Source organism: Argopecten irradians, chromosome 13 (genome assembly GCF_041381155.1).
Source record: "Argopecten irradians isolate NY chromosome 13, Ai_NY, whole genome shotgun sequence".
Classification (NCBI taxonomy): domain Eukaryota; kingdom Metazoa; phylum Mollusca; class Bivalvia; order Pectinida; family Pectinidae; genus Argopecten; species Argopecten irradians.
Genome location: NC_091146.1, coordinates 18396605 through 18411559, shown reverse-complemented (window position 1 = coordinate 18411559; position 14955 = coordinate 18396605). Strand labels below are relative to the sequence as shown.

Genomic DNA, 14955 nt, shown 5'->3' with positions numbered 1-14955 from the left:
TGCGCGCACGCAGGATTAACCCCAGGACTAGGGAAAGCCGTCGGATGAAAATCAACCGACTGATCGACCGACCCAGAGCCCGAATAAAAAGTCGGGTTCCCAGACACCGATAAACCAGGGCCAGTCACAGACTGACTGGAGCCTGGCAAGGAATGTCTGGGAGGGAAGGACGACTGAGGTCCTGACCGACTGCCAGCAACGCTGACCAAGGGAGCCAACTGCAATCCAAAGGAATTAGCAGGAGGAGCACCCAAACTTGATGGCAGAGCCATACAAGGAGCCAGACAAGGACCCTCCCAAGGACCAGAAGCTGCCGGAACACCGGAGCCACCAACAGAGTTGGTGACTGCAGACTGGGACACAACTCTACCTAACGGCAAGCTCTGAAAAGGCTTACGAGAGGTCCCAGACAATTCGGCGTCAGAGCGTGCCAACTCTGCGCCAGGCTGTCCAATCAAAGAACCAGACTGATGCTGGGATGAAGGGACCGCCCCCTGACTACCTAACGAAACCGCCGGGGCGGGGAGGGAAGGGTCAGAAACATAACTATCTGCCGGCGAGTCCATAGACCTGCCGGAAATAGCCTTGCGTCTCCCCCTACTTCTGTCAGAAGACTTGACCTTCCTAGCAGAGGAGGGGCGCCGAGGAGTCGCCGCCGGCCTGTCTGAAGTATCACCGAGTAAACAAACATCACAGGGTGAAGTATCAGAGCAGGAACGGCACTGCGGACATGAAAGATGGGGGTCGGCATCACTATAAAAATGATCGCACCCATCAATAGTACCGCGATGTTGACCGACGTGAGACATGGTACACTTAATACTACGACTAAGTACGCAAATATCGTCAACAAAAACGACAAAACGAAAGCAGAAATAAATACACGATTTATTCACTTGCTGTAAAAGAAAACCGCAAACAAAGTGTAAAAAACGGCAGACGTTTAACACAGAACTAAGCGGTAAACAAACAGTGTAACAACAAAAAGGTTACAAACTAGAACGTAAACACGCCGCCACGTGTCGGAACACGGGAGGTGAAAACGGGCCAAAAACACGGCCGAACGCTACACAAACAAACGGGAATAACAAACGGTAATAACTGCAGAAACTAGCAGTATAAAAACTCTGAAAAATAGAGAATACCGCCCTGTAAGGAGTGGAAATGACGCTGAGAATACGTGGACACGTCCAGTCAGTTCAGCGCCATGGAAAAGAAGGATGTATTTCCGGTCGTGCGTACGCTCGACAGGCAGGTAAGAGGGGCCTCTTACGGGAGGTTTATGGGGTTTAATTTTGTTCATATTTATATACAAATGAATGGGAAATTGTGGAAGATATGCATACTAAAGTTATGGTAACGTATTACTGAAATGAAAAAATAAATTTACACCAGTATGTACCCGTAACTGATATATATATATATAGTGTCTTCCTTTGTTTAAGATATTTACTAATAACGTAATATGGATATCGATCTAATTTAATTATGTTGTTGAACATTTTAACAATAACGCCACTCATAGTGTCACTTTCTATGGGTTTAAACATTATTATAATGAGCTGAGGCATTTCCACAATCAGAGATATCGCGCTTCATATCTAGTATAAATACTGGCTAAGGTAGTTGTGTGTCAGGTGGTGTGGCCCTCACTCAACTGGTACATGTAGACATCATAAACACCAGGAACAATGGCGCTATGGGATAATTCCACAGTTTATCATCAGTGAAAATTATATAAGAATTCGAGTTCGACCAAATTGGAATAAAAAAAGCAAATCGTGAAGAAATAGTACACCACAGCTTTATATACAGTTCGGGATGATGCTTTGGAATTTAAAATGGAACAAAATGGACATTAACTGTAAACAAATTATCTACAGTATTTGCATGTGTATGGCCTATTTTATTTGTGTAAGTATACAAACATTAATTATGATAATTTAAACGAATTACATAGTAGTAGATATAGTATGGATATACACTATTCCGTCTTTGCATATTACAGAGTTAGCTCCTTTGCGGGTAGGTATCGATTGTTACGTCATTATTTTGTGAGCGCATTTCACGTCATTTTCTCCGAAAAGTATGACGTTACGCTCGCAAAAACATGACGTCACAATCAGTACCTACCCGCAAGTGCAGATAACTCTGTATTATGAAGATCCGGAATAAATAATAGAAGGACACAATTCTAGCCATGCATCTTAAGATACACAAAATTGAAATAAAAAACGCTTAACATGAAGTTACACCTTACAAATACATTATTTATAATTAACCCACAATAACCTATTTCAAGTTACAGAGATTACCAAACAGAAAAGTAAATATATATGGTGTAAAGCAAACCATGCTTTTAACGAAATATTTCCATTGGTTCCCAGAGGTTCGTTATAACCGTTGATTAATGTGATAAGAATGTAGACAGACTAGCGAACTTAGACCGATAACTTGCCGATTCACCGGACATTGTACGAATATCGCCTGAGTATATCCTACGGACAACGAACAACATTTGTACCAGGCCCCATGTCATATCAAATTTGTATCCCCTATCAAAAAAGTAACCCCCCCCCCCGTAATATCAATAGTGATTGTTATGATTTTAGTTGGCAATAATTAAATCGAATGGTCATATTCAATTCGTTATCCTGGGAGATTGAAAATTGTCGTTTTAAACTTCGACTGTCACTGTTGCACAACTGGAAGGGGAGATGTGTGAAAGATGAACTGTCACCATGGGGACACGTGCCCCAGGGCAATACGATATTTATTTCCCCACGAGGAAAATACGATGTCTTATTTCCCTGTCATGTGTTGTGTTTCAACTAATCACAGACACTGTTATCAACATGTGGAATATACATTTATAGCCCCGATGGAAGTGTGATATGAAGGTTTATTTACCCGAAGGTGCAAATATTTCATCTGATGGTAAATAAACCTTCATATTACACTGCCACCGCGGACATAAAATGTTTATTATACCGAAAATTCGCGATTTGCTACTCTGGGTTAAATATTACTTAAATTCGCGATGAGTAAAAATAACGTTTTTCGCTTCGTGCGTCTTTGTTGTACAATCGGAAGGGGAGATAACTCAATGTGAAAGACGGGCGGTCACCATAGGGGCACGTGCTCCAGGGAAATACTATTAGTTACACAGTTTGTTAGTGACCTTATACGGAAAAATATTGGGTCTAAAATAAAATTGTATCGGGCGAGGCGTTACAAACTATGTAACGAATTTATCCCGTCAAAGTCCCTTTCAATGAAGTAACCAATGAAGTAACTGCAAAATGCATTATGTATGGAAACCGAAACGACTCAAAACTTAAACAATTATCAGCTCATTGAAGACTCGAATGCGTTGTCATGGTCCATTTCTGTTAAATAACCCTAAATAAGTGTTGCTGATTTCGGTTTGCTTCGAAAGTGGTCATCAGCCCTATCATTCAAATATTTTGTCTCCATCTCTTCTGAGTGACGTCGTCGCGAAGCGTTACTTGACATGTTGTTAATGACGTTAGGGGCAAAGAACGATAACTCTATCGTCCAAACCTGATACGATTTCTACTAACCCGATACAACTATATCTTGGATATCACGTGACGTCATTTTAATCAATAGTAATAAAAGATTCTTGTCTGAGGCCGGATAATATGTTTTATTTCACCCGAGGGAAATACGACGTTTTATTTCCCAGTCATGTGATGTGTTTCAACTAATTACAGACATGAGGTATAATAATAATAAGAACATAAACACTTACCATTCATCAGACAATATACTTAAAGGTGCTCCACCGCCGACAGAGCATAAATGATATTCATCATTTGAACAATAATAAGTGTTTAATCGTACATACATAAGTTAATTAACACACAAAATAATATAAAATAATTCATTTTGCCTTTGGGTCATGCGCAATCAGTACTTCATTCCATATAGAATATAGTGCCACAGAAATTTTTCGGGATGCTATTATTTTGTGCTATATTATGGTAATATATTTTTAACTTGAAGTAAAATTAGAAGCTCAAACTTTTCAACGGTGGTAATGGTGTAAAGTAAGTAACTTTTTAACTGAAGAAAAATACTAAATCGTCTGCTGCTGTTTTTGATAGTGAAAAAATACTATTTGTCAGCGGTGGAGCATCTTTAATGAATTAATCAATTTATACATGAGTTAAGTGCAAAATGGTAAATGGCAATTGTGATAAGGGGTACTTATATGATGTCTATCAAAAAACTGTACAATACCAGGATAGGGATATCTATAAGTTATAAGTATGATGTCTATCAGAGGGAAAATTTAGATCGAGATAAATATATGGTGGCTAATTATATCTCAAGTAACCAGGTGTAATTTACTACCTTGTCACCTATATAGGAATACACAACTGATTTTCTGTATATTTTCTTAACATTATCAATCTTTATTTGGAACGTAAAAAGCATAGACCAAGGGGGGATACACATTTAATAAGGGAACACGTTTTTGGTGGGCAGAACAAGTATCTGAAAACTTTTTAGATGGGGATACTGATTTGATATGGCACCGGCCAAATGTTGGGCGATTGTCGGGCAGTGTGGTAATGCTCGATTCTTGGCCAGATATAACGGACGATACTTAAACAAAGTGTGAAGGATATGTGTTTTTGAAAATCTACCGAACACCAGTTAACTTCTTGTTAAAACTCTTCGGGTACTTACTCGATGCTGCCTGAGAGCCTCGGCCACCGGGGCCGGCCATGTTCGGTGTTACGCCGAGGACCAGGCCAAACTGATAAAAAATTATGCCGGGATATTATCCCAAGCTCGATCGGAAGGGGTTGTGATAAAATCATTATAATGAAAAGTGTTTCTCAGCATTAACACTACCTCACTACCTTAATAGATGTGTGCTATCTTGTTTCCTGTCAAATTGTTTGTGGAAACAAGGAATGTATGTGAATAGAATCGGGTATCAGGTATGGCCTGTGGTAATACTTGCTATATCATTCTATCACCACACAGTTGGATAGGAGATAAGCCGAAAACTGTAGTATACCTAACGGGCATCGTAGCCGGCCTCAGACCACAATTACTTTCACTATATCTTATACCAAAGGAAAATGAAAATAAAATATTTCTAAAAATTTGCAAAAAAAAAAAAAAAAAAAAAAAAAAAAATAAAAATAAATAAAAATTATTAAACTGAAATTAAATTTAGCTATTTGTATGCTGAAGCCATAGTGATCCAAATGTGCTCGTTTTCGAGATATGTCACAAACCTACAATGTTATAGGAAAATTCGAAAAGTTACCAGAAATGCCTACTCAAGTCTTATTACATGATGTGTCCTACCGCACAACAAACCTCCAAGAATGAGTTGAAACAAAATTCTCCCGGTAGTGCAGATATTAAATTATATGTAAAAAATATACACATAGTAGCAATAGATCAGAAAAAAATATTTTATAACATTCCTAAAAATTAAAAATGCACTACATTCGTCTAAAACGACCCGGAAGTATCATTGTGGTTTGAGGCCAGCTTAGTCCGCTAAACCTGCCTATATTGTTAGGCTTTTTTTTTAAATTTTTTTTTGCCTAATATATAATCAGCTCGCGGTACTCTTAAAATCGTGAAATCGTAGGACAGATTTGGCCTACGCTACGTCAGCGTAAACATGTCCTACGATTTCACGTTTTTAAGAGGTACCGCGAGCTGACTATATATTAGGGAAAAAAAATGAAAAAAGCCTAATAATATAGGCAAGTTTAGCGGACCAAGGCCAGCTGTACCCTTTCACATATATACCACAGTTTGAAGCTTACATCACGCATAAACCAGGTAGTTACAAACACTGAAAAGAGCAACAACGTGCATTCAACCGTATCATTCACCACATGTCGTACCAGTAACGAGGTAAAGCATGCACATTTTTACTCACATGTTTATGAGTGCAATCAACCTTACTAATGTATTCATCACATATAAACCTGGTAAAGGTAAATTACCCTTGGTGCACCCCACAATAACGAAGTATCATATATTCATTTCTAAAATGCCCTCCGAGGATAAACATAGCCTTGTTTTATCAGGACAAGTTCTATATTGATGACTGATTGCATGATTAAGTGATACATTGGATCAAGAAGCTGAAAGGAATTTGAAAAGCGCGATTTCGTGGGGTTTGGCATATCTAAAAATTCCCAAGAAAACAGTTATCTTAAAAATAGAAGAAAAAAAATCGATACAGAAGATCTATTTGTGTGTTAGTAAAATGAGCTACATGTGGAAGTGAATACGGGAATTAATTTTAAGATTCACTATCTTGGTAATATTTTACATGGGGCTGCCATCTTGTATAGAATATTGAAGCATTTTACAATCTATATACCAATTCTAAAGACTATGAAGTATCTATCTTTGGTTTGGGTCTTTGGTACCCAATCGGATCCTTTGCAAATGGTATCTATAAATATGAAAAATGCACCTGCATTTGGTATTATGGTATTATACGTAGCATTTATACGATTATAAGTATAATTTTGTTAGGTATAATTACGTCGGGCCCACAACATTATTATTTAAGACAATTAAGCTGATAAGATTTATGGTAGAATATTTAATTTCAAGAAATTATATTGATAATTTTAAAGATTTTAGAATCAGGCAGTGTAATCTTCCCAAAGACCATCCAAAATCATTTAAATTATTGGCTTCATACTTTCTAAAGAACATGCAAGATCATTTAAATTATTGGTTTCATTCTTAAATTGAATTACAGTCATAATTAAATATTCAATAAATTATATTACACATAACAACAGTCAGTCAATATCGACACCTTGTTTAATACTGTATCCCAGTTAGTTTTCGCGTAATTCGCGGAAACTGTTCTGAGCACAGATACAGTGGAACCATATGGAATTAAATAGCAGTCATATAGTCATAAGGTATGGCAGCGCGTCAATAAGTTCACGCGGCAATAGGCCGACGTGACCATAAGGAAACGCGAGAAAGAGGCCTTGCGACAATATGACCAAGGGACCATTGAACACCACAATATGGCGACGCCACAATTAAAACTACACGAAAACAAGGCGACGCGACAATAAAGCCACGTGAGAATAAGAAACGCGACAATAAAGCTATGTGAAAATAGGAAAACTCGACAATAAGGCCATGTGAAAATAGGGAAACGCGACAATAAGGCCACGTGAGAATAGGGATACGCGACAATAAGACCACGTGAGAATAGGGAAACGCGAAAATAAAGCCACGTGGGAATAGGGAAACACCACAATATTACCACATGAGAATAGGAAACGGGGCAATAAGGTCAAGTGTGAATAGGAAAACGCATCAATAAGGCCACGTGAGAATAGGTAAACGCGACAATAAGGCCATGTGGGAATAGGGAAAAGTGACAATAAAGCCATGTGAGAATAGGGAAAAGTGACAATAAAGCCATGTGAGAACAGGGAAACGTGACAATGAAGCCTTGTGAGAATAGAGAAACGCCACAATAAAACCATGTGAGAATAGGAAAACGCGACAATAACGTCATGTGAGAGAAAAGGGAAACGCGAGAATAAAGCCACGTGATAATAGAGAAACGCGACAATTAAGTCACGTGAGAATAGGGTAACGTGACAATAATGCCATGTGAGAGTAGGGAAACGCGACAATAAGACCACGCGACAAGAAGTAGCTTAACAATTATCAAAAAGTAATAATAGTTGGAATAATAATGACAAAATTCTCTGTTGAGATCAAGGCTTTAATGCATTTACAGCTCTTGATTGTTTGAGAAATAACTCAAACACTGTACTCTGTTATGTTGTTGTATGTATGAGGAGCTGATATTGGACCATTTATATCACTCTAACACCAAAACCTGTTTAAAACATCTTTTGTATGACAAGTGTAATTTGTGAGTATCGTTTATTCCAGTTGTTATCCATAGGCTATCTGTATCCCCTCCTTCCTTTGAACTATGTTACACCAATAACATATTGACCTGTACAATAGTCTGTATATATTTCACTTTCAACTGTATTCATGAATATGTTTACAATTACACCAATCATATTGTCACTTTATATCGTTTCAAATACAATCATTATTACCCCCGGCAAGTACACAATGCATGTCAGTGATAGCGCGTCTCATTTCTGGTAAAGATACCAGCTAGTGAGGATTGTTTTAGGTCAGGTTGTGTGACTGGACTTATAAACACTGCGACGATCTGGAAAAATTAACACTATGAAATAATGTAAATTTTATATCAGTGGGATACATATATAACAGCTCAATCAAATTTAATATAGTGGGCAAAAAAGCCTGTTAGGAACTACGACTTTATACACAGGATGAGGATTTGGAACCAAAAATGGCCAAAATGGAGACCTATATTCTACAGCGTATGCATGTGTATGGCCTATTTCATATGTGTAAGTTGATTGTATATTGTATGCCAACATTAATGCTGTTAATTGTATTTAGAACTAAGGCTATGTGATACGAAATTTATAAGTATAAGTAAAACAGTTTTCGTCTCTATATAAAACAGTAGAAATTCAGCTCAGATGCGACGTTTTCATCTACTGAGACAATCATGCGACGTCATTTAAAGCTTATGACGTCAAATCTACGTGTGACGTCATAATAGTGTTATTATACATTTGTCTAACGATATTTACGATTATAAAACTCTTTCATATGTGGATATGAAGGATAGGGTTATTCTACCCTAGGGTCTCAAAATGTAGTAAAACCCGAGGCTTGCCGAGAGTTTTGCAACATTTTGTGATCCCGAGGGTAAAATATCTCTATCCTTCATATCCACATATGAAAGAGTATTTTTCTTTCATACCTCGACGTTTTATTGCAATTTTACAGCTATAATATCCCGCCATTTTGAAATAAATTCGAAGAAATCCACGACGGGAAGTCAATTTTCCATACAAGAAACAATACGTGATACTTTCAAACCAAATTCCGTTGTTTGCATCTTTTATAGTAAAACCAGTCATATTTGTGAAAAAAATGTTAAAAGTTTACAGAGAAAATAGAGAATTTGTTGACGCCGTGACGTCACGAGGATGTATAGAGAATTTGTTGACGCCGTGACGTCACGAGGATGTACTGTCCAACATACACACGTAACTTTTACAAAATGATGATACCTAAATATCTAACCAGCAGGCTCTCAAGTATCCTCTAGTCTATTACATCACAATATTTTCCGAAACCTATCTTAGTTTGGTTCTACAGTACCTATTCTGTCTTTGCATTTTACAGAGTTAGCTCCCTTGCGCATAGGTATCGATTGCTACGTCATGATTTTGTGAGCGCAATTCACGTCGTTTTCTCCGAAACGTATGACGTTGCGCTCCCAAACACATGACGTCACAATCAATACCTACCCGCAAGTGCAGATAACTCTGTAATATGCAAATTCGGAATATTATCAGACTAATCGGATCCCGGGAAACGGTAATGTATAATTATGATATAAACCTGGATTTGGTATTATGGTGATATACATGTATTAACGTAAGTGTTATGTTTCTTTCTTTTTACTAAGTTAGCCTATCAAAACCCACGGTGATATGTATAAGACAATCAAACTGATTTTTGTTAATCATAGAATATAAAATATCAATAAAGGATTAGATTTATCCTTCAATTTACATAAGATGACAACTATATGGTTTTTATTACTTCATTTAAGAATATGTTACTGTCTTGGCAATACAAAATGTAGGTTGAACCACTCAAACTCCTCTTCTTATAGAAAGATGAATAGTATACAACATGATTTGCTAATCGAAAATAAATGGTATGATGGTAACATGCAAACAACTAAAATTTCTTAATACACAATTATACAATAAATGCACCATTAATGTGTTTGAGTAAACCTACTCGAATCAATTTCGCAACAATTTGGAAATTTAGGGAGAGGGCTTCATAATAAAATATGTTTAAATCAAATCAATTGAGAACGAGAAATCAGTCGAAAATAAGATTCATGCCAATAGCAAAATAATGAAATAATAAGAATATTTCGAATAAAACTAAGTACATAATTGTAGAAGATCTGCTGAAATAAAGTGTTTAATTATTTAAAACTGTATCTTGCACCTGTTTGAGAAATAGCTAAAAATGTTAATCACACATTTTAACGAAGGTCTGATGGAATGTATCTTTGATACATAGCGGTGTGCGATTGATACCGCTGATATTGAATGCGCGTGCGATTGATACGCATTGAATGTGAATAAGAATATTCATACGATTAAATTGTATCGAATTTTAACAGATTGTAAGTTCATTTAAATGAGACGTTGTAGATGTAGATATGATATTTGATACATAACATAACATTACATAACAGTTGTAATTTATTAATTTTCAATTTCATCTACGTTGTATATCAGTATATATAGACCACAGTGTTAAAGTTTTGAAATGTATTATCTAAACAGCTGGATATTAGTTAGCTATTGTACTCTTATAAAATAAATTTAAAGTCAGGTTTATCATATAACCCTAGATAGAAATAAAAGATCGGGTCCTTCAGATCCCTTCAGTCCCTCTTGCTAGGGTAGCCATTCTAAAATAAGGTGCACTTTGCACTGAAAAAATCTGAAATTTTAATTGTTTTATCTTTTAATTATTACAAATGATATTTTGAACCTAAATTTCAATGTGGATTTCCAAATTGATATAATTGTTTCCTAGCAATAACTACCTGTCAGAAAACATTTTTTCTTTTGAAATTCACAATTAACCAGCCAATTATGGCCGGGTCAAATTTCTATTCCGAGCTCAATCTCCTATACACAAGGTCCATATCCATTTCTTCGAATGTCTATATTATTATTAAGTTCACAAGTTGCGCATTGATTTGGAAAAATAATCCCTTAAAAAACCAATGCAATGGTACGTGTCAAACGTATTTCATTTGATCAAGAAGCATTGAAAATTAATTTAAAGCATGTATGATGCTATTTTTAAATTTCATCGGGGTATGAAATAAATTTAGTTCGCAAATTTTTGTGAGAATCCGCTACGCGGATTTACACAGTTTGCAAACAAAATTTCTTTCATACCCCGATGAAATTAAAAAAACTAGTGACATCAATGTTGAAGTGTTTTCCTATTTGTAGGGATGGCTCCTAGCCCAGACCAGCACAGCCTTATTGGACCTTCAGGAGATAACGTCGGTCAGTCTCGCTGCTTCGTCCCTTTATGTGACCTTCCTCAGCTTCGGATTCGTCGTCGGATCGTTTACGTATGGTGTTGCTTGTAGTCACGTCAACAAGTTTTTGATACAGTTTATCGCCTTAGTACTGGCGTCTATTTCCATGGCAACCATTCCTTGGTGTAATATTCATGCAATCATGATATTGGTTCATGCTGTCGCTGGTTTCTGCAACGGTATATTAGATGCAGGTAAATAAAATGATATATTGTGTAGCAAGATTGAGCTGGGTCGATCATTTGTGACCATGTAGCTCAATCGGTAGAGCATCCGGCTAGTATTCGTTCGTCCCAGGTTCGAGTACCGGTCTTGCGGCTTTAGTTTCTCTTGTCTTGTTAAAGTTAAGCGGCAGCTTATAACTTTATAAACCTGTATTAGACCATCAGTCGATCAGTAAAATATAAAATTCCTCAGGATTAGATTGAAAAGCTCCATAACGTCTGTTCAAGTTTACCTTTAATTTTTTCAAATGAATATTTATTCCTTAAACATTATTTTTAATAATAGTTATCATTTTATTGCAGCATTTGGTGGTAGTTTGCGAATCAATTAAAAAAGGATTCATTAAAAATTTGTAATGATCTTCTCTTACATGTAATTATCAGATGTTTTGGTGTGATAACAGTTCCTTTTCTTTTTAACAGCGGTAAATGCTGAGATGTTGGCTGTGTGGGGAAATGGTGGAAGACGATTTATGCAGGCCATGTACTTCAGTGATTCTCTGGGTGGAGTTATCTCCCCTCTCGTTACAGCACCGTTTCTGTCCAATGGACCTATGACAGACCAGCAAATGTTAGAAGACACTGAACCTGGATATGAAGGACGACGATTCGATACCTTTGTAAATTCTACTGACACGCATGTCAACGGGAGTTTGAGTATAAGCGCCAATATTACCAGAACAAATTTACAGATTCCTGCTCCGTTCGATATAACACGTACGCTGTCTCCCGCTTATGCTATATCCTCTTGTATCATAATGATAGTAGCAATAGCATACTTATTTATGTTCATAATGTTTAAATCGGACATTTACTCAGAACGAGTTTCAACGGAAATGACGTCAGCAAGGGATTTTTCAAAATACCGGAAACTGATAATTCTAATAAACATGGGATTGATGACAGGTTTGTATATCGCAATAGAGGAATCGTTTTCGGGATTTCTGCCAACGTTTTGCACTAAACAGTTAAGCTGGTCCAAATCTAATGCATCGTATGCCCTTTGTGTACTGTATAGTTGTATTGGGCTTGGGCGATTTGCAGCTCTTTTCTGGGTAACGTATGTAAATCTGAAGATTATCCTTGGGTTATTTTGTTTTTCTATTTCTATAGCATTAGGATGTGTATTGTTATTTTCTGAACACTCTATGACTATTTGTGTCTGGATCTCTGTAGCAGTCACTGGATTTGTCTTTGCTATAGTCCTCCCGACAATCTTTACTTGGACAGAGGAGGATTTTTTTCCTGTGACTGGAGTTATCTCCTCCTACTTTAACATAGCCGCCGACTGTGGCGCCACCATCAATCCCGTCATCATTGGCACACTGATGGAACATTTCTCACCGATGTGGTTCCTGTACGTTCTTCTAGCAGAATCAGCGTTATTAATGATGACGTATGCAGTTGGTGTGTTGTTGTCAAGACAACAAGGAACGGACGAAAATAAATACCAGGAAATGGAGTAATTTTTTTTCGGATGAACTGGCATATACATGATTCAAATATTGAATATTTGTTGAACATTTCATAATTTTGAATTTAACACACATGGCGATGTTATGTGGATTTTATATTGAAGGATTTCGAGAACGTAAATGGTCCGTTACAATTGTCTTGATTATTAGGCTAATGTAAAAGTACTGTATGTCAGCTAGAACAAATCAAACTCATTTTCAAAGAATAATTAATATGAAAATGACTTTTATATGAAACAGAGCTGCATTTTAATTCATTTTTGTACATATGATATTTCATAATTTTTTTTATTAAAATAGATAGCATATTTTATTTCAACCCACGTTCATTTGATATCTCACAGAAAAAAAGCATTAACATATTCAGTGAAAGATCAATATGTATTAATGTTTGTAGAATTTATTTTCCAGTAGTCTTCTTTTAAAATATACCAGTTTTGATTAATAAGACTAATATTTTTTTCTCAGAATAACAATATATGCTACCCCTACCCCTTAATTTTGAACTACAAAATGCATCATTTTCAGCCATTTTTTGCCAAATCTAACCCTTTATAGAAAAAGTTCTGGTATTAAACTTTTGTTTATATTTTGCATATCAATAGGGAAAGGTTGTTCTTTCAAAATCAGGCAGAAAAATGGGGGGTCCGTGTGCTTACTTTTTTGCCCCACTTGAATATTTGTTATTTTTCAGTATTTTAGAGTAAAAAATAAATGTGCTCAAATTACCATTAAATGTAAAAATAAAGTGGAAAAAGTGAATCATTTCACACATTAATGCTCAATATTTTAATTACCACGAACCAAGTAAAGATTTACAGCAAAAATTACCACGATACAGCTAAAAATGCTGGTGCAGTGATGATTTAAGTAAAAACAATTTCAGTAAAAAATGGTAAAACTTTGGCTCTACTCAAAGCGAAAAAAGACACAATTTCAAAATGGCTGCCAAATGGGTTATCCCTGTATAAAAAAATCTGCTAAAGTTAGAACTGTAATTCTTTGACAAAATTTGCAACTGGCAACTTGCTACAGATATTGATAAATTGTATTTGAAAATCTCATAACTTCTTTGATCTTTGTCGAAGCGAGACTTCAACGGGACTGAAACCTCAGAAGACTACATCCTTAACACACATGGCGATGTTATGTGGATTTTATATTGAAGGATTTCGTAGAACGTAAATGGTCCGTTACAATTATCTTGATATTAGGCTAATGTGTAAGTGCTGTATATAAGCTAGAACAAATCAAACTCATTTTTTATGAATAATTAATATGAAAATGACTTTTTATATGAAACAGAGCTGCATTTTAATTCATTTTTGTACATATGATATTTCATAATTTTTTTTATTAAAATAGATAGCATATTTTATTTCAACCCACGTTCATTTGATATCTCACAGAAAAAAAGCATTAACATATTCAGTGAAAGATCAATCCCAGAATGATGATTATGTTTACACACTGTCGAGTAACGCAACACCAAATACACGTTACTGAAACCTAATGATAAACACTAAAACGTTGATTGAATTAACATAAATATAGTGTGTAATATTAAAAAAAGCGTCACAGATGTTTACAAATATTTTATTAATGCTGTTTTTATTTCGGATTTGCATATCATCAACGTTATGCACACAAAAGCATGATGTAGCTATCAATACATACCTACAGGAGCAAGTAACTCCGTAATATACAAATACAGAATACATTCAATTTAAAAGAACATTCAACTCAATTAGTAAATATAGGATCTTACATGAGTGTTCATTTCATATGAGATTTTAGAGAGTCTAAGAAGTTTTTATTTTTGCGAGCCTTGGCGAGCAATACTTAAATCTTCAAGACGAGGTTTATAAAATCTTATATGAATTGAACACAAATTTAAGACACTTTTTATCACATAACTACAAATACCTACATATCAAAGAATTTCACGTCAAAATCTATTCCGAAAATCTAGCAGATGCCGCCATTTTGT

At 35.9% G+C, this 14955-nt stretch overlaps 1 protein-coding gene across 1 annotated transcript; it reads left to right on the top strand.

The window, feature by feature from the left end:
* Nucleotides 1-1129: 1129 nt before the first annotated feature.
* Nucleotides 1130-13103, top strand: LOC138306061 (sodium-dependent glucose transporter 1B-like). Its single transcript, XM_069246408.1, has 3 exons — nucleotides 1130-1255; nucleotides 11175-11460; nucleotides 11914-13103. The coding sequence occupies exons 1-3, from the start codon at nucleotides 1208-1210 to the stop codon at nucleotides 12954-12956; spliced, it is 1377 nt and encodes a 458-aa protein (XP_069102509.1). The 5' UTR covers nucleotides 1130-1207; the 3' UTR covers nucleotides 12957-13103.
* The last annotated feature ends 1852 nt before the right edge of the window (nucleotides 13104-14955 follow it).

What these genes read in the sequence shown, in the direction of transcription:
- LOC138306061 (XM_069246408.1), top strand. Translation starts at nt 1,208, where the DNA reads ATGGAAAAGAAGGATGTATTTCCGGTCGTGCGTACGCTCGACAGGCAG. An exon ending in TGCGTACGCTCGACAGGCAG is followed by an intron (nt 1,256 to 11,174) that starts GTAAGAGGGGCC and finishes TCCTATTTGTAG; the next exon opens with GGATGGCTCCTAGCCCAGAC. An exon ending in CAACGGTATATTAGATGCAG is followed by an intron (nt 11,461 to 11,913) that starts GTAAATAAAATG and finishes TCTTTTTAACAG; the next exon opens with CGGTAAATGCTGAGATGTTG.